This window comes from Ranitomeya variabilis, chromosome 2, assembly GCF_051348905.1.
Source record: "Ranitomeya variabilis isolate aRanVar5 chromosome 2, aRanVar5.hap1, whole genome shotgun sequence".
Lineage (NCBI taxonomy): Eukaryota > Metazoa > Chordata > Amphibia > Anura > Dendrobatidae > Ranitomeya > Ranitomeya variabilis.
Genome location: NC_135233.1, coordinates 146,962,733 through 146,987,899, shown reverse-complemented (window position 1 = coordinate 146,987,899; position 25,167 = coordinate 146,962,733). Strand labels below are relative to the sequence as shown.

General features: G+C 43.8%; 1 protein-coding gene across 1 annotated transcript in view; it reads left to right on the top strand.

The window, feature by feature from the left end:
* SHPRH (SNF2 histone linker PHD RING helicase) overlaps nucleotides 1-25,167 on the top strand; it is a 181,584-nt gene that overhangs the window by 98,930 nt on the left and 57,487 nt on the right. The window contains exons 18-20 of the mRNA XM_077283067.1: nucleotides 12,316-12,458; nucleotides 19,433-19,606; nucleotides 20,415-20,477. Coding sequence (XP_077139182.1) covers nucleotides 12,316-12,458; nucleotides 19,433-19,606; nucleotides 20,415-20,477 — 380 coding nt within the window. The remainder of the gene's footprint in view (nucleotides 1-12,315; nucleotides 12,459-19,432; nucleotides 19,607-20,414; nucleotides 20,478-25,167) is intronic.

Here is a 25,167-nt window from a genome sequence, read left to right as displayed (position 1 = left end):
CAGAACCGAATCCCAAAACTTATGTGGCTTATTTTATATGTTTAAGTATATTGCAGCCAACTTTTTTTTGGAGGGTCAGAAGAGGTGTACATTTTGGAATATGGATTTGCAGACAACCTGCCACCAGATCAAGTGTGGTCACTTTTTGCTCTTATTTTTATTCCTGTGGAGTGTTCCTCTATTTTCTTTCTTCCTTTTTTTAATCTGCCATACTGTTCTAGAGATATGGATCTCTTTATTTAGTGATCATTTTTATAATTTTGCTAAGGGTATGTGGCTCACATGATTCTCAAGGGGTGTGTCTTTAGGTTTCCCTACATTATTAGCCTGTGAGCAAATTCCCCATTTTACAAAGACCATAAAAAATAGCGTTTATTAAAAAGGCTCATATCTGTGGAACCGTGTGGTGAATTTACAAAATCAAAATAGAATAAGAACAAAAAACGGCCAATTTTTGCTTAGTGCACCCCATTGTCTGCCACCTCCAATTCTCACTGCAAGCCTTCCTTAGCTGCTTCATTGGGGACACAGGAGCTGTGGGTTAACTCTGCTGCCACCTGGAGGCTGACACTAATAACACACCTTAACTAAAAAGTTGACTCCTCCACATCATGCTATACCTGGCCTACAGGCATCCAGCTACGCAATTTAGCTTAGTGTTAAGAATTCTGTATTGAGCAGAGAACAGAGTGCCCTCTATTTTAGCCATCCACATATCTGAAATGGACAATTGGACCACTGATTTTTTAAGTAGTGAGGGGTTATCTGCAGGAGAGTGGTTGCTGCATCCGGAGGTCTTCATCCAGATTTGTCTTTATTGGGGCATTCCAGATGTTGATCTAATGGCATCTACATCCATATGCAAAGGTTTGTGGCCAGATCTCGAGATCCTCCAGCAGGACACAATTTTGGAAATCCCTTGGTCACAGTTCACCCTCCTGTTCCTGTTTTGACCTCTGCCCCTCCTACCCAGGCTTCCCAACACATAGTGGATGCCCATCATCCTTATCGTTCAGTACTGACTTCAAAGATCCTGGTACATGGACATGGTCAGCCTTCTCACAAAAGCCCCATGGACCCTCCATGACAAATCTCCTTTTCCAGAGTTCCCTCTGCCATCTAAATTCATGATTTCTCAATTTAACAGCATAGCTGTTTTATCCACGGTGCTGAGGGCACCAGTGCTTCCTTATCAGGTTATCTAGACCTTGATCAGGGAAAGAACACCCTCTTCATTATGTATCTTCCATCATGCTTGTAGGACAACATTTAAAACCAGAAAATAAAGAGTCACCACAAGCCACAAAAGGTTAATATTCATGTAATATTTATTAGAAAATTCACAATAAAATCAAATCAGACATAGTACGTAGAAATGGAGGAGACATGAAGGTAGGCATGGCATTGATTCGGGGTCAAGATTAGAACCTGGGAAAGATGGGTTAGTGAATATTTGCGAGTGTATACATCAAGTGAAAACCTAAGAGGCTGCTGGCAAGGTATGCCTATTTCAGTGACAACACAAGCCATAGCACATATCCAGCTGCTTACCCATAGTAGGTCCTGACCGCTCCAGTCACCCTTGCGGCCCCTGACGTGCGTTTCGCATTCTTTGCTTTTTCAAAGGAGAGTAGAGTAAGGAGTTTGTATGTTCTTAAGCATATTATGAACATCTTGCTGTTTCGTCTCTCCTGTTAATGTGACTTTTCTTACTACAATTACTTCCAGGCAGATTTCGGAGCTGGTTAACTTTTTCTGTCACTCTTCCTTCCTCGTCCTTAATGTGGAAAAGATGGTGTTGCAGCTGATACCTTCTTTTCTCCCTAAGTTGGTTTCAGTTTTCCGCCCTTCTCCCTCTCACCCTGCTGAGAGAGCTTTGCACAAGCTGGACATCATCATAGCTGTGCATCACTACTTGTCTGTCATAGCCCTCCATTCAGATGCTTTGTATTGTGGTAGGCCCGCACACAGGCCTGGCTGCCTCTAAGGCAACCATTGCTCGATGGATTCAATCTACCATTTTGCATATCAGACTAAGGCTAGATCTCTACCATTCATGGTTGGGGCTCTCACTGTTCAGGCTGTTGGAGCCTCTTGGGCTGTCCATCACTCATCAGTTCACATCTTTTCTAAGTGTTCCAGGGTTTATACCTTTATATTGGCAGGAAGGTGCTGCAGGCAGAGATCGCTCAAGTGGTGGCTTGAGTGAGGACAATTTTTCCTGTGGTAATAGGTGATTTTTGTTATTCTCTACCCCAAGGACTGCTTTAGGAGGTCTCATGGTTCCTGTGACCCTCAATGAAGATCCTGAAAAACAAAGATTTTTGGTACTTAGTGTAAAATCTTTCTCCTAGCCTTCACTGGGGAACACAACGCCCTCCTTTGGCTGCCTGTCCTGGCATGCATTTATGATGCTGTGCTTTTCTTTCACTCATTTGCTTCTCCTACTACTTTCTCACTAACTGTGTAGCTGGGTGTCAGTTGGCTAGGGTGTAGTCTTCTGGGGAGGAGACGACTTTTCTTAAGTTGTATTAGTGTGAACCTCAAAGTGGGAACAATTTAAACCATGGCTTCTACGTGCCCCCTGTGTACAAAAAATCTTCATTTTACATTCTCTTGAGAGTTTTTATCTCCTGCCTCCTCAGGACTCTGGTGGCAGCCGGTGATGGATTCTTTATGCCACATCCAGGTAGTCTGAGTTCCTTTAACGTTGAACTTGCAAACGATACTTCCAGCTATATCTCTAAGAACATTCAATGCCTTTGCTATATTTCTGTATCCTTTTTCTCGTTTGTGCAAAGAAATGACCTATTCTCTTAATTCTCTCAACTCTTTGGCACAGTCTTTTGAATTAGCCATACTTGGAATATGCAATCATATGTCATAGTCCATAAAACACCTAGCCAGTCCAGGTATCTGATATGTTTTGTCTCAAGCACACCCCATGCAACTAATAAAGTCCTGAATCAGTGGCATAAAGTGTGCTTCAGACAACACTTCTGTAAATGTATGCTCATACGAGAGATTCTGTTGACGGGTGAAAACTTCTGACATGGCAGTAGTCATGTAAAGTGGCATTTTGTGTTGAATTTGAATAAATCACTTATGTTAATTGCTTTGACTATATAACCCCTTAACTGCTTATGCACATTAAAACAGCTGCAGCTAAGGGGCCTTTTTTTTTACTCATAGGGAATAAGGGTATAGGCCCCCCAGAGTCCAAAAATATGTGGGGTTTTAGAGACTGGGAACCCTGGAGAACACGATCAGGGACAGATTTTCTGGTCCCCGATGACGTGTTCAATGAATAACGGCAATCACGTAAAAAAAAGATACACATGTCAGACAAAAGAGAAATGATCTCCCAGGCACATCTGAGATCGGCCGTCCGGCAACCGCACAAGATTTTCCTATTGGTTCCTGACTCGATCACTGTAATAAACCCTATCACAGTGACCAAAAGCCAATAATTAGTAAATCATCCCCTTAGTCAGATTACATTTTTTAAATTTTATGAATTTTATTTCTTTCATTCCTTGCTGTTAAGATTGGACTTAGGGCTAGGGTTGAGGTTGGGTTTAGGGTGAAAGTTTTTTCAAAAATAAAAAAAAAATGATGATGATATGACGGCCAGTGTTGAGCGCAAGTGGTCGCTACTCTAGTTTTCATCGGGTGCCCAGGTATGCACCAAGTATCGTGGGTGCTCCAGTGACATACTCGAGTTCCCGCCCCGCATGTTTGTGCAGCTGTTAGACATGCAAAAACATGCGAGGATTAGCTGCCATACGCTAGCAATCCCCTCATGTTTTTTGGCTAACAGCCATGAAACCTGAGGGATAGGTTCTCAAGTATGTCCCTCATGCACCCGCGATACTCAGTGCATACCCGAGCTACCGATTCAAACTCGAGTAGCGAGCTCCTGCGCTCAACACCAATGACGGCATATTCAGTATGACAACCAAATGATACAAAATTCTGTGTAGTAACTGAGTGCTCAAAATCCTCACTGTACTTCTGGCTAAAATCCTTGAGAGGTATAGTTGCCAAAATGGGGTAATTTGAGAGGGGTTTCTACTGTTTTGGCACCTTAGGGGCTCTGCAAATGTAACACGTCGCCCTCAGTCTATTTCAGCTAATTTGTGTTCCAGAATTCAAATATATTGCTTCTTCTACTCAGAGACCTGCTGTTTGTCCAAACAGAACTTTTTGACTATATGTGGGGGTATCACTGTGCTTGAAAGAAAGTGGGTAACAAACTGCAAAAGTGAAAAAACTGGGGCTAAAGCAACATTTTAGAGGTAAAACTTTTTAAAAAATTTTCATTACACTTTTCATTAATTCCTGTTTAGCAAGTGAAAGGTTTAAAAACAATTCCTGACAACAGTTTTGAAGTATTCGAGAGGTGCGGTTTTTAAAATGGTATCACTTTTGGGGAGTTTCCAGTATATAAGCCCCTCAAAGTCCATTAAAATCTGAATAGGTCCTTAACGAAAAAGATTTAGTAAATTTGTTGAAAAAATGAAAAATTGCTACTAAACTTTTGACCCCTCCAGCATCCTAACAAAAGAAAATGATGTTTGAAAAACCATGCAGATGTAAATTAGACATATGGGAAATGTTATTTATTAATTATTTTGTACAGCATGACGAACTTGAGAGTTTGAAAATTGCTATTATTTTTTTTTATATAATACTGAAATACACTGCAAGCTCAATGTGATTGTCCCATTAAAGGGATTTTTGGGGAATAACATATTGAGGACCCATCCACTGGATAGGTTATTAGTATCAGACCTTTTGGGGTCAGGCATCCTCCTTGAACACTTTTTTGCTCTGGCAGTCACTGGATGTAAATACATGGAACAAAGCTGCATAATGCAGCTCCATTCAGTGTGTTGTAGCCACTCCTGGGTACTGCAGAACAACTCCTATTATTCTTAATTGGAGCCGTTCTGCAGTTTCCGGCAGTGTCCACTCTGCAGCTCCGTTCCATGTGTTTACATCTGGCAGCCACAAGAGCAAATAACAGCTGATCAATGTAGGTGTCGGGTGGGTGTCCAACCCTCACCAATCTCATGTTCATGGCCTATCCGAAGGATAGATCATCAATATGTATGTTTCTAACATACCTTTGTTTCAATCTGGTCATCTCTTTAGATACCCACTCTCTATTGAACCCTTCCTAATCTGGCTTTCCTGTTTACAGTCCCTTTCATTTGTAAAGTGTTGAACAATCTTAAAGATGTTTTCAGTGTATATACCGTATATACTTGTGTATGAGTCGACCCGAATATAGGCTTTGGCACTTAATTTTGCCTCGAAAAACTGGGAAAATGTATTGGCTCCAGTATGAGCTGGGTATGCATTGTCCCCTAATCCCTATTCTGGTATGCATGGTTCCTCATCCCCATCCTTGTATGCATGGGCTCCTTATTCCCATCCTTGTATGCATGGCTCCTTATTCCTATCCTTGTTTGCATGGCTCCTTATTCCTATCCTTGTTTGCATGGCTCCTTATTCCCATCCTTGTGTGCATGGGCTCCTCATTCCTATCCTTGTATGCATGGTTCCTCATCCCCATCCTTGTCTACATTACTTCTTATCCCCATCCTTGTATGCATGGCTCCTTATTCCCATGCTTGTATGCGTGGTTCCTCATCCCCATCCTTGTATGTGTGGTTCCTTATCCCCATCCTTGTATGTATGGCCTCCATGAGAAAAGAATAAAAAAAACAAAAAAAAACAACCATCCTACTTGCCTTCCCTGCGTGCCCTTGCAGCATCTCGTTACGGCTGGGCGATCATGTTCCCGCTCATTAACCCCTTCATGACCCAGCCTATTTTGGCCTTAATGACCTTGCCGTTTTTTGCAATTCTGACCAGTGTCCCTTTATGAGGTAATAACTCAGGAACGCTTCAACGGATCCTAGCGATTCTGAGATTGTTTTTTCGTGACATATTGGGCTTCATGTTAGTGGTAAATTTAGGTCGATAATTTCTGAGTTTATTTGTGAAAAAAATGGAAATTTGGCGAAAATTTTGAAAATTTCGCAATTGTCACATTTTGAATTTTTATTCTGTTAAACCAGAGTTATGTGACACAAAATAGTTAATAAATAACGTTTCCCACATGTCTACTTTACATCAGCACAATTTTGGAAACAAAATTTTTTTATGCTAGGAAGTTATAAGGGTTAAAATTTGACCACTGATTTCTCATTTTTACAACAAAATTTACAAAACCATTTTTTTTTTAGGGACCACCTCACATTTGAAGTCATTTTGAGGGTTCTATATGGCTGAAAATACCCAAAAGTGACACCATTCTAAAAACTGCACCCCTCAAGGTGCTCAAAACCACATTCAAGAAGTTTATTAACCCTTCAGGTGTTTCACAGCAGCAGAAGCAACATGGAAGTAAAAAATGAACATTTAACTTTTTAGTCACAAAAATGATCTTTTAGCAACAATTTTTTTATTTTCCCAAGGGTAAAAGGAGAAACTGGACCACGGATGTTGTTGTCCAATTTGTCCTGAGTACGCTGATACCTCATATGTGGGGGTAAACCACTGTTTGGGCGCACGGCAGGGCTCGGAAGGGAAGGAGCGCCATTTGACTTTTTGAATGAAAAATTGGCTCCAATCTTTAGCGGACACCATGTCGCGATTGGAGCTCCCCCACAAGTGACCCCATTTTGGAAACTAGACCCCCCAAGGAACTTATCTAGAAGCATAGTGAGCACTTTAAACCCCCAGGTGCTTCACAAATTGATCCGTAAAAATGAAAAAGTACTTTTTTTTCACGAAAAAATTATTTTAGCCTCAATTTTTTCATTTTCACATGGGCAACAGGATAAAATGGATCCTAAATTTTGTTGGGCAATTTCTCCTGAGTACACCGATACCTCACATGTGGGGGTAAACCACTGTTTGGGCACATGGTAAGGCTCGAAAGGGAAGGAGCGCCATTTGACTTTTTGAATGAAAAATTATCTCCATTGTTAGCGGACACCATGTCGCGTTTGGAAAGCCCCTGTGTGCCTAAACATTGGAGCTCCTCCACAAGTGACCCCATTTTGGAAACTAGACCCCCCATGGAACTTATCTAGAGGCATAGGGAGCACTTTAAACCCTAAGGTGCTTCACAAATTGATCCGCAAAAATGAAAAAGTACTTTTTTTTCACACAAAACTTCTTTTAGCCTCAATTCTTTCATTTTCACATGGGCAACAGGATAAAATGGATCCTAAAATTTGTTGGGCAATTTCTCCTGAGTATGCCAATGCCTCATATGTGGGGGTAAACCACTGTTTGGGTGCACGGCAAGGCTCGGAAGGGAAGGAGCGCCATTTGACTTTTTGAATGGAAAATTAGCTCCAATCGTTAGCGGACACCATGTCGCGTTTGGAGAGCCCCTGTGTGCCTAAACCTTGGAGCTCCCCCACAAGTGACCCCATTTTGGAAACTAGACCTCCCAAGGAACTAATCTAGATGTGTGGTGAGCACTTTGAACCCCCAAGTGCTTCACAGAAGTTTATACCGCAGAGCCGTGAAAATAAAAAATAATTTTTCTTTCCTCAAAAATGATTTTTAGCCCAGAATTTTTTATTTCCCCAAGGGTAACAGGAGAAATTGGACCCCAAATGTTGTTGTCCAGTTTGTCCTGAGTACGATGATACCCCATATGTGGGGGTAAACCACTGTTTGGGCGCACGGCAGGGCTCGGAAGGGAAGGCACGCCATTTGGCTTTTTGAATGGAAGATTAGCTCCAATCATTAGCGGACACTATGTCGCGTTTGGAGAGCCCCTGTGTGCCTAAACATTGGAGCTCCACCACAAGTGACCCCATTTTGGAAACTAGACCTCCCAAGGAACTAATCTAGATGTGTGGTGAGCACTTTGAACCCCCAAGTGCTTCACAGAAGTTTATAACGCAGAGCCATGAAAATAAAAAATAATTTTTCTTTTCTCAAAAATGATTTTTTAGCCCACAATTTTTTATTTTCCCAAGGGTAACAGGAGAAATTGGACCCCAATAGTTGTTGCCCAGTTTGTCCTGAGTACACTGATACCCCATATGTGGGGGTAAACCACTGTTTGGGCACAAGTCAGGGCTCGGAAGGGAGGTAGTGACGTTTTGAAATGCAGGCTTTGATGGAGTGGTCTGCGTGCGTCACATTCCATTTGCAGAGCCCCTGATGTGCCTAAACAGTAGAAACCCCCACAAGTGACCCCATTTTGGAAACTAGACCCCCCAAGGAACTTATCTAGATGTATAGTGAGCACTTTGAACCCCCAAGTGCTTCACAGAAGTTTATAATTCAGAGCCGTGAAAATAAAAAATCATTTTTCATTCCTCTAAAATTATGTTTTAGCAAGCAATGTTTTATTTTTGCAAGGGTAACAGGAGAAATTGGACCCCAATAATTGTTGCCCAGTTTGTCCTGAGTATGCTGGTACCCCATATGTGGGGGTAAACCACTGTTTGGGCACACGTCGGGGCTCGGAAGGGAGGGAGCACCATTTGACTTTTTGAACGCAAGATTGGCTGGAATCAATGGTGGCGCCACGTTGCGTTTGGAGACCCCTGATGTGCCTAAACAGTGGAAACCCCTCAATTCTAACTCCAACACTAACCCCAACACACCCCTAACCCTAATCCCAACTCTAGCCATAACCCTAATCACAACCCAACCCCAACACACCCCTAACCATAACCCTAACCACAAGCCTATTCTTAATCCTATTTCCAACCCTAGCCCTAATTCCAACCCTAACTCTAATTCCAACCCTAACCCTAAGGCTATGTGCCCACGTTGCGGATTCGTGTGAGATGTTTCCGCACCATTTTTGAAAAATCCGCAGGTAAAAGGCACTGCGTTTTACCTGCGGATTTACCGCGGATTTCCAGTGTTTTTTATGCGGATTTCACCTGCGGATTCCTATTGAGGAACAGCTGTAAAACGCTGCGAAATCCGCACAAAGAATTGACCTGCTGCGGAAAATACAGCGCAGCATTTCCGCACGGTATTTTCCGCACCATGGGCACAGCGGATTTGGTTTTCCATAGGTTTACATGGTACTGTAAACCTGATGGAACACTGCTATGAATCGACAGCGGCCAATCCGCTGCGGATCCGCAGCCAAATCCGCACCGTGTGCACATAGCCTAATTCTAACGCTAACCCTAACCCTACCCCTAACCCTAACCCTAACCCTAGTTCTAACCCTAACCCTAGTTCTAACCCTAGTGGAAAAAAAAAATATTTTCTTTATTTTATTATTGTCCCTACCTATGGGGGTGATAAAGGGGGGGGGGGTCATTTACTATTTTTTTATTTTGATCACTGTGATAAGTTTACCACGGTGATCAAAATGTACATGGAACGCATCTGCCGGCCGGCAGATTCGGCGGGCGCACTGCGCATGCGCCCGCCATTTTGGAAGATGGCGGCGCCCAGGGAGAAGACGGACCGACTTCGGGAGGCTCGGTAAGTATGAGGGGGTGGTGGGGGGGTGGATCGGAGCACAGGGGGGGGATCGGAGGATGGGGGGAGCGGACAGGAGCACGGGGGAGCGGACAGGGGGACGGAGGGGGGTACCGGACAGAACGGAGGACTGGGGAGGAGATTGGGGGCGGTGGGGGGGGCAGAACATGATTTCCAGCCATGGAAGATGCTATTGCAGCATTGGCCATGGCTGGATTGCAATATTTCACCATTTTCATAGGTGAAATATTGCAAATTGCTCTGATTGGCTGTTGCACTTTCAACAGCCAATCAGAGCGATCGTAGCCACGTGGGGGCAAAGCCACCCCCCCAGGGCTGAAGTACAACTCCCCCTCTCCCTGCAGATCGGGTGAAATAGGAGTTAACCCTTTCACCCGATCTGCAGGGACGCGATCATTCCATGACGCCACATAGGCGTCATGGGTCGGATTGGCACCGACTTTCATGACGCCTACGTGGCGTCAAAGGTCGGGAAGGGGTTAAAGTAATGAATATTCATCTCTCTCCAGCCTATGGGAGTGGAGAGAGGTGAATATTCATTACCTTAATGAGCTGGCACCCCATAGAGCCTGGCAGCTGCTGGAAGCCGGTGGCTGCGGCAGTAACTGTGCACGCTATAAGAGAAATGAATATTCATTGCCAGTGCAGTGAATATTCATTTACCATATATACTTGCATATAAGCTGAGATTTTCAGCCCCAAAAAATGGGCTGAAAGTGCCCCTCTCGGCTTATACTCGAGTCATGGAAGGCGGCTGGGTCGGCGGGTGAGGGGGAGCGACGCCTGTCAAATACTCACCTGCTCCTGGCGCGGTCCCTGCATGTCCCACGTCTCTGGGAGCAGCAGCTTCTTCCCCTGTTCAGCGGTCACTGGTACCTCTCATTAAACTTATGAATATGGACTCCACTCCCATAGGGGTGGAGCCGCATATTCATTACTGTACGTGGGACATGCAGGGACCGCGCCGGGAGCAGGTGAGTATGTCATATTCACCTTTCCGCGTTCCACCGCCGCCTCGTCTTCCGCGTCCTCTGCAGTGACTGTTCAGGTCAGAGGGCGCGATGACGTATTAGTGTGCGCGCCGCCTTCTGCCTGAACAGTGAGTGCGGAGAGACGGGACGCTGAGGAGCAGCGACGAGAGGTGAGTATGTCATTTTTTTTTTTTTCAGTGCAGCAGCAGCATTACATGTGGCAAAATGCTATATGGAGCATCTATGTGGCCATAAAGAACTGCATGGAGCATTATATGGGGCATCTATGGGGCCATAACTGCATGGAGCATTATATGGGACATCTATGGGGACATAACTGCATGGAGCATTATATGGGGCATCTATGGGGCCATTAAGAACTGCATGGAGCATTATATGGAGCATCTATGGGGACATAACTGCATGGAGCATTATATGGGGCATCTATGGGGCCATAACTGCATGGAGCGTTATATGGAGCATCTATGGGGCCATAACTGCATGGAGCATCTATGGGGACATAACTGCATGGAGCATTATATGGGGCCATAATGAACTGCATGGAGCATTATATGGAACATTACATGGGGCCATAAAGAACTGCATGGAGCATTATATGAAGCATCTATGGGGCCATAAAGAACTGCATGGAGCATTGTATGGGGCATCTATGGGGCCATAAAGAACTGAATGGAGCATTATATGGGGCATCTTATGGGGCGAAAAAGAACTACATGGAGCATTATATGGGGCATATTTGTATATGGAGCATCCTATGGTGCCATAATGAACTGTATGGAGCATTATATGGGGCCTATTTTGTATGGAGCATCTTATGGGGCCATAATGAACTGTATGGAGCATTACATGGGGCCTATTTTGTATGGAGCATCTTATGGGGCCATAAAGAACTGCATGGAGCATTATATGGGGCATATTTGTATATGGAGCATCTTATGGGGCCATAATGAACTGTATGGAGCATTATATGGGGCCTATTTTGTATGGAGCATCTTATGGGGCCATAATGAACAGTATGGAGCATTATATGGGGCTCCTGATTCAATATGGATATTCAAAAACACTTAACCTACTGATGTCTCAATTAATTTTACTTTTATTGGTATCTATTTTTATTTTTTACATTTACCGGTAGCTGCTGCATTTCCCACCCTAGGCTTATACTCGAGTCAATAAGTTTTCCCAGTTTTTTTGTTGCAAAATTAGAGGGGTCGGCTTATACTTGGGTTGGCTTATACTCGAGTATATATGGTATCTTTAGCAGCGGGCACAAGCTTTAACCGCAGCCACCGGCTCCTGCCTCCTCTGACCAGCTGCTCCGCCACTCCCCCTTCCCCGCCATGAACTGGGACAATGACTCGTGTATAAGCCGAGGGGGGCATTTTCAGCTCAAAAAATGTGCTGAGAAACTCGGCTTAAACACGAGTATATGCTGTAATTAGTTGTCGTGGGCATAATATAGCACTACCGCCATCTTATGCTAATGTGAGCAATTTTACGCCACATCCCCACATCGAATATCTACGTTTGGCATCAGAGCAATGCAGAGGGTTCATGTTGGTATCTTCGTTAGCTGTGACTGTTAAATTTCAAGAGACTTTGCTTTCTGCTATTGCTACAATAAAAAAATCAAATGAATGAATGTCTGAGCCATATTATTTCACGGTGCATGGTTCTGTGGTAATTGGCTAAGCTTACCATGCTACAGTTCCTTTGTTTTTTACCCATTATCTGCCTGCTCGGAGGATAACCCTAATCCTTTCAAAATTCTGTAGCCTCAAGTTCAAGCCTAAAATTCTTACGTTCTTTGCAGATTAACTTCTCCTCTCCCTGGTGGATTGATGTCATCCAGCGTGCTATCCAAAATGCTAATGATGAGGATCTAGTTCAGCGTGTGCAAAATGAAATCGCGGTCAGCTACAAACACCAAGTGAACAAGTTGTCCATGGCAGATAAGTAAGTCTGTAGGAAGGGGAGGGTGTTGTGAATTCCGTTCTCAGGCTCCCTCCTGGACCTTTTCTTGTTGCCTGCTGTCATTGTATTCAGTACTGGTTCAGATCTCTCTGGAACTTCCCTTGTGACCTGTCTCCTCCAGGAGAAGCTAAGTTCATGCTAGTTCATTTTTGCTCATTGCTTTTTGAAAATGTTTCTCAGTATATGATGAGTTCAGTCCAGCTTGCTTATATGCTATTTTCTTGCTAGCTGGAAGCTCTGGGGTGCAGAGTCGTGAGTCGGTGTGGGGGTCTTTTGTATTCTCTGCGTGGATAATTTTTGTAGTATTTTATACTGACCGCACAGATTCCTTGCTATCTTCTGACTATTTAGTTATTAGCGGGCCTCATTTGCTAAAACCTGTTTTCATTTCTATGTTTGTGTTTTCCCCTTAACTCACCGTTATTATTTGTGGGGGGCTGTCTATACTTTGGGGAATTTTCTCTGAGGCAAGTGAGGCTTTGTTTCTCTCTAGGGGGAGCTAGCTCTCAGGCTGTGAAGAGGCATCTAGGCAGAGTCAGGAACGCTCCACGGCTGCCTATAGTGTGTGTTGATAGGATCAGGGTTGCGGTCAGTAAAGTTCCCACATTCCCAGAGCTTGTCCTTTATTTCTGGTTTACCTATCAGGTCATTTCATGTGTTCCTAACCACCAGGACCATAACAGTACAGCAGGCCAATAAAGTGTTAATGCATCGCAAAAGAGGGATAAGAGAAGTTCTGAGCTCATTTTTTTTTTTTTTTCTCTGCAGTGTGTTTAGCCTCTCTCCTCCCCTTAATCTCTGAGTGGTTCAGGACTCAGCTGCAGATATGGACATTCAAAGCCTGTCCTCTAGTGTGGATCATCTCACTGCAAGGGTACAAGGCATTCAGGATTATGTAGTTCACAGTCCTATGTCAGAGCCTAAAATACCAATTCCCGATTTGTTCTCTGGAGATATATCTAAGTTTTTGAATTTCAAAAATAATTGCAAATTGTTTCTTTCTCTGAGACCCCGTTCCTCTGGTGACCCTGCTCAGCAAGTTAAAATTATTATTTCTTTGTTACGTGGTGACCCTCAAGATTGGGCATTCTCCCTGGCGCCAGGAGATCCTGCATTGCTAAATGTGGATGCGTTTTTTCTGGCGCTTGGATTGCTTTTTGAGGAACCTAATTTAGTAGACCAGGCAGAAAAGATTTTGCTGGCTCTGTCTCAGGGTCAGGATGAAGCAGAGGTTTACTGTCAGAGGTTTAGGAAGTGGTCTGTGCTCACTCAATGGAATGAGTGTGCCCTGGCAGCGATTTTCAGAAAGGGTCTTTCTGAAGCCCTTAAGGATGTTATGGTGGGGTTCCCCACGCCTGCGGGTCTGAATGAGTCAATGTCTTTGGCCATTCAGATTGATCGGCGTTTGCGGGAGCGCAAACCTGTGCACCATCTGGCGGTGTTTTCTGAGCAGAAGCCTGAGTCTATGCAATGTGACAGGATTCTGACCAGAATTGAACGGCAAAATCACAGACGTCAGAATGGGTTGTGCTTTTACTGTGGTGACTCCACTCATGTTATCTCTGATTGTTCTAAGCGCACAAAAAGGCTCGCTAAGTCTGTCACCATTGGTACTGTACAGCCTAAATTCATTTTGTCTGTTACTTTGATTTGCTCTCTGTCATCCTACTCAGTTATGGCTTTTGTGGATTCAGGCGCTGCCCTGAATTTGATGGATTTGGCATTTGCCAGGCGCTGTGGTTTTATCTTGGAGCCTTTGCAATTCCCTATTCCACTAAAGGGAATTGATGCTACGCCATTGGCCAAGAATAAGCCTCAGTACTGGACTCAAGTGACCATGTGCATGACTCCTGCACATCAGGAGGTTATTCGCTTTTTGGTGTTACATAATTTGCATGACGTTGTCGTGTTGGGTCTGCCATGGCTGCAGGTTCATAATCCAGTCCTGGATTGGAAAGCAATGTCTGTGTCAAGTTGGGGTTGTCAAGGGGTACATGGCGATGTTCCTTTGGTGTCAATTGCTTCTTCTACTCCTTCTGAAGTCCCTGAATTTTTATCGGATTACCAGGATGTATTTGATGAGCCCAAATCCAGTGCCCTACCTCCTCATAGGGATTGTGATTGTGCTATAAATTTGATTCCTGGTAGTAAGTTCCCTAAGGGTCGACTTTTTAATTTATCTGTACCAGAACATGCCGCTATGCAGAGTTATATAAAGGAGTCTTTGGAGAAAGGGCATATTCGTCCGTCCTCGTCACCTTTGGGTGCAGGGCTCTTTTTTGTGGCCAAGAAGGATGGTTCTCTGAGACCCTGTATAGATTATCGCCTTCTAAATAAAATCACGGTCAAATTTCAGTACCCTTTGCCTCTGCTGTCTGATCTGTTTGCTCGGATTAAGGGGGCTAGTTGGTTCACCAAGATAGATCTTCGAGGAGCTTATAATCTTGTGCGTATAAAACAGGGCGATGAATGGAAAACAGCATTTAATACGCCCGAAGGCCATTTTGAGTACTTGGTGATGCCTTTTGGGCTTTCTAATGCCCCTTCCGTGTTTCAGTCCTTCATGCACGACATCTTCCGAGAGTATCTGGATAGATTTATGATTGTGTACCTGGATGATATTTTGGTCTTTTCTGATGATTGGGAATCTCATGTGAAGCAGGTCAGGATGGTATTTCAGGTCCTGCGTGCCAATGCCTTGTTTGTGAAGGGCTCTAAATGTCTCTTCGGAGTCCAGAAGGTTTCCTTTTTGGGCTTTATTTTTTCTCCTTCTACTATCGAGATGGATCCAGTTAAAGTCCAGGCCATTTATGACTGGACTCAACCTACATCGGTGAAGAGTCTTCAGAAGTTCTTGGGCTTTGCTAATTTTTACCGTCGCTTCATCACTAATTTTTCTAGTGTGGTTAAGCCTTTGACGGATCTGACCAAAAAGGGTGCTGATGTGACGAATTGGTCTTCTGCGGCCGTTGAGGCCTTTCAGGAGCTGAAACGTCGGTTTTCTTCGGCTCCTGTCTTGCGTCAGCCGGATGTTTCTCTTCCTTTTCAGGTCGAGGTTGATGCTTCTGAGATTGGAGCAGGGGCTGTCTTGTCGCAGAGAAGCTCTGATGGCTCTGTGATGAGGCCATGTGCTTTCTTTTCTAGAAAGTTTTCGCCTGCCGAGCGGAATTATGATGTTGGTAATCGGGAGTTGTTGGCAATGAAGTGGGCATTCGAGGAGTGGCGACATTGGCTTGAGGGAGCCAAACATCGCGTGGTGGTCTTGACGGATCACAAGAATTTGATTTATCTCGAGTCTGCCAAGCGGTTAAATCCTAGACAAGCTCGATGGTCGCTGTTTTTCTCCCGTTTCGATTTCGAGGTTTCGTACCTTCCGGGCTCTAAGAATGTGAAGGCTGATGCCCTTTCTAGGAGTTTTGTGCCTGACTCTCCGGGAGTTTCTGAACCGGCTGGTATCCTCAGAGAGGGGGTGATTTTGTCTGCCATCTCTCCTGATTTGCGGCGGGTGCTGCAGGAATTTCAGGCCGATAGACCTGACCGTTGTCCACCGGATAGATGGACCAGTAGAGTTATTTCCGAGGTTCATTCTTCGGTGTTGGCGGGTCATCCTGGGATTTTTGGTACCAGGGATTTGGTGGCTAGGTCCTTTTGGTGGCCTTCCTTGTCGCGGGATGTGCGTTCCTTTGTGCAGTCCTGTGGGATTTGTGCTCGGGCCAAGCCTTGCTGTTCTCGTGCCAGTGGATTGCTTTTGCCTTTGCCTGTCCCAAAGAGGCCCTGGACGCATATTTCCATGGATTTTATTTCGGATCTTCCAGTCTCTCAGAGGATGTCTGTCATCTGGGTGGTTTGTGATCGTTTTTCTAAGATGGTCCATTTGGTGCCCTTGCCTAAGTTGCCTTCCTCCTCTGATTTGGTTCCGCTGTTTTTTCAGAATGTGGTTCGTTTGCATGGTATTCCGGAGAACATTGTGTCTGACAGAGGGTCCCAGTTTGTGTCCAGATTTTGGCGGTCCTTTTGTGCTAAGATGGGCATTGATTTGTCTTTTTCTTCGGCCTTCCATCCTCAGACGAATGGCCAAACCGAACGAACTAATCAGACCTTGGAAACTTATCTGAGATGTTTTGTTTCTGCTGATCAGGATGATTGGGTGACTTTTTTGCCATTGGCTGAGTTTGCCCTCAATAATCGGGCTAGTTCTGCTACTTTGGTTTCGCCTTTTTTTTTGTAATTCTGGTTTTCATCCTCGTTTTTCCTCAGGTCAGGTTGAGCCTTCTGACTGTCCTGGGGTGGATTCTGTGGTGAATAGGTTGCAGCAGATTTGGAACCACGTAGTGGACAATTTGACGTTGTCACAGGAGAAGGCTCAGCGCTTTGCTAATCGCCGTCGCTGTGTGGGTCCCTGACTTCGTGTGGGGGATTTGGTATGGTTGTCTTCTCGTTATGTTCCTATGAAGGTCTCCTCTCCTAAGTTCAAGCCTCGTTTCATCGGTCCTTATAAGATTTCAGAAATCCTCAATCCTGTGTCATTTCGTTTGGACCTCCCAGCATCTTTTACCATTCATAATGTGTTCCATAGGTCATTGTTGCGGAGGTATGTGGTGCCTGTGGTTCCTTCTGTTGATCCTCCTGCTCCGGTGTTGGTCGAGGGAGAATTGGAGTATGTGGTGGAGAAGATCTTGGATTCTCGTATTTCGAGACAGAAGCTTCAGTACTTGGTTAAATGGAAGGGCTATGGTCAGGAGGATAATTCCTGGGTTGTTGCCTCTGATGTCCATGCTGCCGATTTGGTTCGTGCCTTTCATTTGGCTCGTCCTGATCGGCCTGGGGGCTCTGGTGAGGGTTCGGTGACCCCTCCTCAAGGGGGGGGGTACTGTTGTGAATTCCGTTCTCGGGCTCCCTCCTGTGGTCATGAGTGGTACTTTGTGAGTTCTGTTCATGGGCTCCCTCTGGTGGCTTTGAGTGATACGGCTGGTCTGTAGCTGGGCTCCAGCTGCCTCGTTTTCTGCTATGCTGGCTGCCTATTTAACTCCACCTGGACCTTTACTTGTTGCCTGCTGTCGTTGTATTCAGTACTGGTTCAGATCTCTCTGGAACTTCCCTTGTGACCTGTCTCCTCCAGGAGAAGCTAAGTTCATGCTAGTTCATTTTTGCTCATTGCTTTTTGAAAATGTTTCTCAGTATATGGTGAGTTCAGTCCAGCTTGCTTATATGCTATTTTCTTGCTAGCTGGAAGCTCTGGGGTGCAGAGTTGCGCCCCTCACATCGTGAGTCGGTGTGGGGGTCTTTTGTATTCTCTGCGTGGATAATTTTTGTAGTATTTTATACTGACCGCACAGATTCCTTGCTGTCTTCTGACTATTTAGTTATTAGCGGGTCTCATTTGCTAAAACCTGTTTTCATTTCTATGTTTGTGTTTTCCCCTTAACTCACCGTTATTATTTGTGGGGGGCTGTCTATACTTTGGGGAATTTTCTCTGAGGCAAGTGAGGCTTTGTTTCTCTCTAGGGGGAGCTAGCTCTCAAGCTGTGAAGGGGCATCTAGGCAGAGTCAGGAACGCTCCACGGCTGCCTATAGTGTGTGTTGATAGGATCAGGGTTGCGGTCAGTAAAGTTCCCACATTCCCAGAGCTTGTCCTTTATTTCTGGTTTACCTATCAGGTCATTTCATGTGTTCCTAACCACCAGGACCATAACAGGAGGGATTGTCAAAAAGTGTATTTTGGTCCAAATAACAAGTAATAAAGCATATTGAGGACGCTCTTTACCCATTTTTCATCCAGGACAATATTCATAATCTTGAACAATACAAACAATTATGGAATTAAACATCTTATTGTTTCTCACATCCATATAGTTTCTGCAGGTAAACATTGTGTAAATGCAAGGTAGCACTTAACAATTATTGGCTTCTTCATGTAATTTTCTATTAAAGCTTAAAGGGGCTCTCCAAGAAACCTAATAAAATAGATAAAAATAAAATTTATTTAAAAATATTAAATTTTTTTCCAAAAAGTTTTATGCTTTATCTAGTGCACTCTGTCTGGATTTCAAAGATGGCGACTGCTACCTATATCCGTGTTCCACCTGCCCTAGATTTCAAAACACAAAAAGTAAGACAGGCTGCATGAAGGCCATCTACTCAAGATAGACCTTGGGTCAGAGCAGAGTTCTGTCAGGCAATACTTTGTTCAGTGAACCTGGTCTTGATCTTGGGCCTCTTGTCTTCTTACGATCATTGTCCTTCTTCCATGCTTCATGTGGTTAACACAGTCTACGTCATCCACACTATGTCCCCTATCTTGCTCCTGCACAAGCACTTCATTGCTCTTGCACCTCCTTTACCTACAGGTCATCGGCACTAAAGTACTTTACTCTGCCCTCAGCACCGGATCAATACCAGAGACACCCAATGGACCGCTCCATCTGTGAATATAATAAAATCTTTTTTTGGGGGGCCTTGCATAGTGAATTGGGGATAAATATACAGCATTCTCGTGCGTTGTAAAAAAGGACTTAAAGATGCTTACCTACTTTATATGGGGAAAACTTGTTTACAGGTTTCCTTTAAACACAACAAAGCCATTGAATTTGTTTTGAGTGTCAAACTGCTGTCTTCTCTGATGGGATATCTTTCTGTGTTATGATAACTTTAAGAATGGTTAAGTCTGTATCTTCACATAAGTCACCAGTACTGAATAGACCGTAAATCCCCAGTATCCAAACACCAGTAAACATTTGGATCATGAATTAGGCTTTTCATGCTGCTCCACACATATTGCGCTTAGGTATTAAGGTATTAGGTGAAAGCTTGGCTTCTAGGTTTTTATATAATAATTCAAAGATCTGAACTTCCTTACATCTTTACCTATGTCCTTGTTTTCTCATATGGCTGGACATCCATTTAGCCCTTTCTCTAGCAACCTAGTCTGTTTTTAATCACACATTTATGCACCTCAGATTTCGGGACTGCAGAGGTCTTCAGTACATTGTTACCACTGAAATGGAAGAAGTGAGAAAGTGTCAGAAAGAAGTCAGAGAGGCGGTGAACAACTTGGAAGGTCCCCCATCTCAAGAGGTCATCCAGACCGCATCAATATGCCATCTTAGAGTCGGACGGCTGCCACTCCATATGTATGTACAGTGTATTGTATACATGTATCACTAATGAATCTCTTCTGCATTTTTCACCCATTTCTAGTTTTGGCTTTCAAATACTGATGTAAAATACTGACCAAATACTTAACATGTGACCATGCCTTACTTTGTCCTACATGTCCTCCATCCTGCTAGCTGGGTTCCCTGTCTGTTACCTCTGCTCTTCAGGCGTTGTTGGGGTGTGACTGCTGTAGCCGAGCAGTACTGGACCATGAAATGCATGTACGGCAAACTCTGTACAAACATTGATCCAGCAAGGCATGCTGGGAGATTTCAGCTCTGAGAGTTGCAGAATTGTGCATTCAGCTCTGAACTATAATATACATTGTGACTGCAGATGCGAAATAAGCGATGCAACATATTTGACAAGTTATGTAGATTGCGTCTGCATGTAAATGGTCTAGGCATACCAGGGAATTCTGTTTCTTTTTGTTCTACAAAGAAAAAAAATACAGAATCCATTAAAAGGACTACTGATCTTTTATATGATGGATGCACCTGACGGACCCTGTGACTATAAAAGGGTCCATCCGATTCCGTTATGGTGGATGTCATTTTACAGGAAAAAATAGTTCACTGTGTTTCCTAACACAGGTGTGAAAGATGGCACTATTATATATTATATTACACTACTTTTAGATGCTTAGATCAGTGTTATTTTATGTTGGTGATGCCATTTATAGACCTGACTTATTCTTAGCCCACCTGTCGTATAGCTATCGACTGCCGAATAATCATTGCTTCACTTCTAACAGCGGGCGTCCCATGTTTCCTCTCTTTCCAGCTGTGTCTTTTGTAAAGCTGATGAATTATTCACGGATTACGAGTCCAAACTCTTCTCTCATACGTAAGTAGCTACCTCACTACAACGATTCTAATCTCGTGGCCATCAGACAACGCAGTGTTGAGGAGCTCGATCTAGAAAATGAGTTCAATTGTTTATAGTTTTAATATTTTTTCATTGTTTTGTTATGATGCAGCTACAAGTTCAAGTCTATGATTCATATGTTAATAATATGGAAACCTTTAGAAACGCAAAGGAAACATGCGCATACTTCTTTTTTGTTGTTATATTTAACAGTGCACCAGATAAAATTTGATAGGGGGGCTCTTTGGTTCTGTGAAATAAATGAGCTCATTTTTAGATTATATTTTTTTATTGTGAGCATTGTTGTAAACCCAAAAGTGTTTATCTTGAAAGTAAATATACAGTACAGACAAAAAGTTTGGACACACCTTCTCATTTAAAGATTTTTTTGTATTTTCATGACTAGGAAAATTGTACATTCACACTGAAGGCATCAAAACTATGAATTAACACATGTGGAATTATATACTTAACAAAAAAGTGTGAAACGACTGAAATTACGTCTTATATTCTAGGTTCTTCAAAGTAGCCACCTTTTGCTTTGATGACTGCTTTGCACACTCTTATGTGATTCTATTCAATCACATAAAAAGTTTTTAATTTTGAAAAATGCTCTTCCGTCAATGTATCCACTGTTACTTGTTATGACTCCCCTTGCTATTCTTTAAATTACCCATCAGGAAGTCCACCTAATGTGTTCAGTGCTAGTGAGAATGTCCTTTCTGGTGCTTTAATTCTTCTTTACTGTCCTTCACATCAGCAGGAATCAATTCGTCATCTGTATACATGAGCATCCATCCAAATTACAGCCTGTGTCCAGTGCCAGTGATCACACATTAGGTGGACTTTCTGAGAGTAACTCAAAATGACACCAAGGGGTGGCTATAACAAGTAACAGCAATGTTGAATTTGTATGTGTTGTGAATTCTGTTCTTGGGCTCCCTCCGGTGGTTGTTTGTGATAGTGCAGTTGTCTCTGGGTTGTAATCCGGGCAGGTGTTTCTGCTGATTGCAGCTCTATTCGGTATTTAGGTGTGCTGGATTCATTAGTCAGTGCCAGTTGTCCATTGTTCTTGGAGGGTTTACATCCCTGTCTGGTTCCTTCTGCTCTGCTGCCAATTCAGCCAAGATAAGTGTCTTGTTTATTTTCCTGCAGCACACATGCAGTGTGCTTTTCAGTTCAGAACAATTTATTGTTTTGTCTTGTCCAGCTTAGACTTGTTTGGATTTTTTCAGTCATGCTGGATTCTCTGGAGATGCAAATATACATTCTATGTCTTTAGTTACATGTGGAATTTTTGTATTTTCTGCTGTGGATATTTTCAGAGTTTTAATACTGACCGCTTAGTACTCTGTCCTATCCTTTACTATTTAGCTAGAAGTGCCTCTTTTGCTAAATCCTGTTTTTAGCCTGTGTGTGTCTTTACTCTTATCTTCACCGTCAATATTTGTGGGGGGCTGGCTATCCTTTGGGGTTTCTGCTCTGAGGCAAGATAGAATTCCCATTTCCATCTATAGGGTTATTTAGTCCTCCGGATGTGTTAGGTACACCCCACGGCAACTTCTAGTTGCGGTGTCAGTTTAGGGTTGTAGTCTGTACAGGTACCACCTTCTCCAGAGAAGGTCTCATGCGGCTCCAAGGCCACCGGATCATAACAGTACAACTGGCCAACAATGAGTTAAATGCATCTCGGAAGAAGGGAAGAAGGGTGTTGAGCCATTTTTTTTTCTGTAGTCTGCTTTGTCTCTCCCTCTTTTCCTCTGGGTGGCTGTGGAGACTTGTGCTAGTATGGATGTTCAGGGATTAGCTTCTCGTGTAGACCAGCTTGCTGCTAGAATACAGGGTATTGCAGATTATATTGTTCAGACTCCGGTTTTAGAGCCTAGGATTCCTACTCCTGATTTGTTTTTTGAGGACAGGTCCAAATTTTTGAGTTTTAAAAACAACTGCAAACTGTTTTTTGCTCTGAAACCTCATTCCTCTGGTGATCCCATTCAGCAGGTTAAAATTGTCATCTCCCTGCTGCGTGGCGATCCTCAGGATTGGGCATTTTCCCTGGAATCTGGGAATCCGGCCTTGCTTAATGTAGACGCCTTTTTTCAGGCTCTAGTATTATTATATGATGAACCAAATTCTGTGGATCAAGCGGAGAAGACCTTGTTGGCCCTGTCTCAGGGTCAAGAGGCGGCAGAATTGTATTGTCAGAAATTTAGAAAATTGTCTGTGCTGACTAAATGGAATGATGATGCTTTGGTGGCAATTTTCAGAAAGGGTCTTTCTGAATCCGTTAAAGATGTTATGGTGGGGTTTCCCACGCCTGTCTGTCTAAGTGATTCTATGTCTCTGGCCATTCAGATTGATCGGCGCTTGCGTGAGCGCAGAGCTGTGCGCGCTGTGGCGTTGTCCTCAGAGCAGATGCCTGAGCCTATGCAGTGTGATAGGATTCTGTCTAGAACAGAAAAACAAGGATTCAGACGTCAGAATAGGTTGTGTTTTTATTGTGGCGATGCTTCTCATGTTATTTCAGTCTGTCCTAAGCGTACAAAGAGAATCGCCAGTTCAGTTACCATCAGTACTGTACAACCTAAATTTCTGTTATCTGTGTCCCTGATCTGCTCATTGTCATCATTTTCTGTCATGGCGTTTGTGGATTCAGGCGCCGCTTTGAACTTAATGGACTTTGAATTTGCCAGGCGTTGTGGTTTCCCTTTGCAGTCTTTGCAAAATCCTATTCCTTTAAGGGGCATTCATGCTACACCTTTGGCAAAAAATAAACCCCAGTTTTGGACACAGGTGACCATGTGTATGGCGCCAGCCCATCAGGAAGATTGTCGTTTTCTGGTGTTGCATAATTTGCATGATGCTATTGTGCTGGGTTTTCCATGGTTGCAGATACATAATCCTGTGTTGGATTGGAAGTCTATGTCTGTGACTAGTTGGGGTTGTCAGGGGGTTCATAATGACGTTCCTTTGATGTCAATCTCCTCTCCCTCCTCTTCTGAAATTCCTGAGTTTTTGTCTGATTTTCAGGATGTGTTCGATGAGCCCAAGTCCAGTTCCCTTCCACCGCATAGGGACTGTGATTGTGCTATTGACTTGATTCCAGGCTGTAAGTTTCCTAAGGGCCGACTTTTCAACCTGTCTGTGCCTGAACATACCGCCATGCGGAGTTATGTTAAGGATTCTTTGGAGAAAGGGCATATTCGGCCATCTTCTTCACCGTTGGGAGCGGGATTCTTTTTTGTTGCTAAGAAGGATGGCTCCTTAAGACCCTGTATTGATTATCGCCTCTTGAATAAGATCACGGTCAAGTTTCAATACCCTTTACCTTTGCTTTCCGATTTGTTTGCTAGGATTAAGGGGGCTAGTTGGTTTACGAAGATTGACCTTCGGGGGGCATATAATCTTGTTCGTATTAAGCAGGGTGATGAATGGAAAACTGCGTTTAATACGCCCGAAGGCCATTTTGAATACCTTGTGATGCCATTCGGGCTCTCTAATGCTCCATCTGTTTTTCAGTCCTTCATGCACGACATCTTCCGGACTTAACTTGATAAATTCATGATTGTATATTTGGATGACATTTTGATTTTTTCCGATGATTGGGAGTCTCATGTGGAGCAGGTCAGGATGGTATTTCAGATCCTTCGTGATAATGCTTTGTTTGTGAAGGGGTCTAAGTGTCTCTTTGGAGTGCAGAAGGTTTCTTTTTTGGGCTTCATTTTTTCTCCCTCATCTATTGAGATGGATCCGGTTAAGGTTCAGGCCATTCATGATTGGATCCAGCCCACTTCTGTGAATAGCCTTCAGAAATTTTTGGGCTTTGCTAATTTTTATCGCCATTTCATTGCTAACTTCTCCAGTGTGGTTAAACCTTTGACCGATTTGACAAAGAAGGGCGCTGATGTGACGAATTGGTCTTCTGCGGCTGTCTCTGCCTTTCAGGAGCTTAAACGCCGATTTACTTCGGCCCCGGTGTTGCGTCAACCGGACATTTCTCTTCCGTTTCAGGTTGAGGTTGACGCTTCTGAGATTGGGGCAGGGGCCGTTTTGTCTCAGAGGAATTCTGATGGTTCCTTGATGAAACCGTGTGCCTTCTTTTCCCGTAAGTTTTCGCCTGCTGAACGCAATTATGATGTCGGCAATCGGGAGTTGTTGGCTATGAAGTGGGTGTTTGAGGAGTGGCAACATTGGCTTGAGGGAGCTAAGCACCGTATTGTGGTCTTGACCGATCATAAAAATCTGATTTACCTCCAGTCTGCCAAGCGGCTGAATCCTAGACAGGCTCGATGGTCCCTTTTCTTTTCCTGTTTTGATTTTGTGGTCTCGTATCTTCCGGGTTCTAAGAATATTAAGGCTGATGCCCTTTCTAGGAGTTTTTTGCCTGATTCTCCTGAGGTCCTTGAACCGGTCGGCATTCTGAAAGAAGGGGTGGTCCTTTCTGCCATTTCCCCTGATTTACGACGGGTTCTTCAGGAATTCCAGGCTGACAAACCTGACCGCTGTCCAGTGGGGAAACTGTTTGTTCCTGATAGATGGACTAGTAGAGTGATTTCTGAGGTTCATTGTTCTGTGTTGGCTGGCCATCCTGGTATTTTTGGTACCAGAGATTTGGTTGGTAGGTCCTTTTGGTGGCCTTTTTTGTCGCGGGATGTGCGTTCTTTTGTGC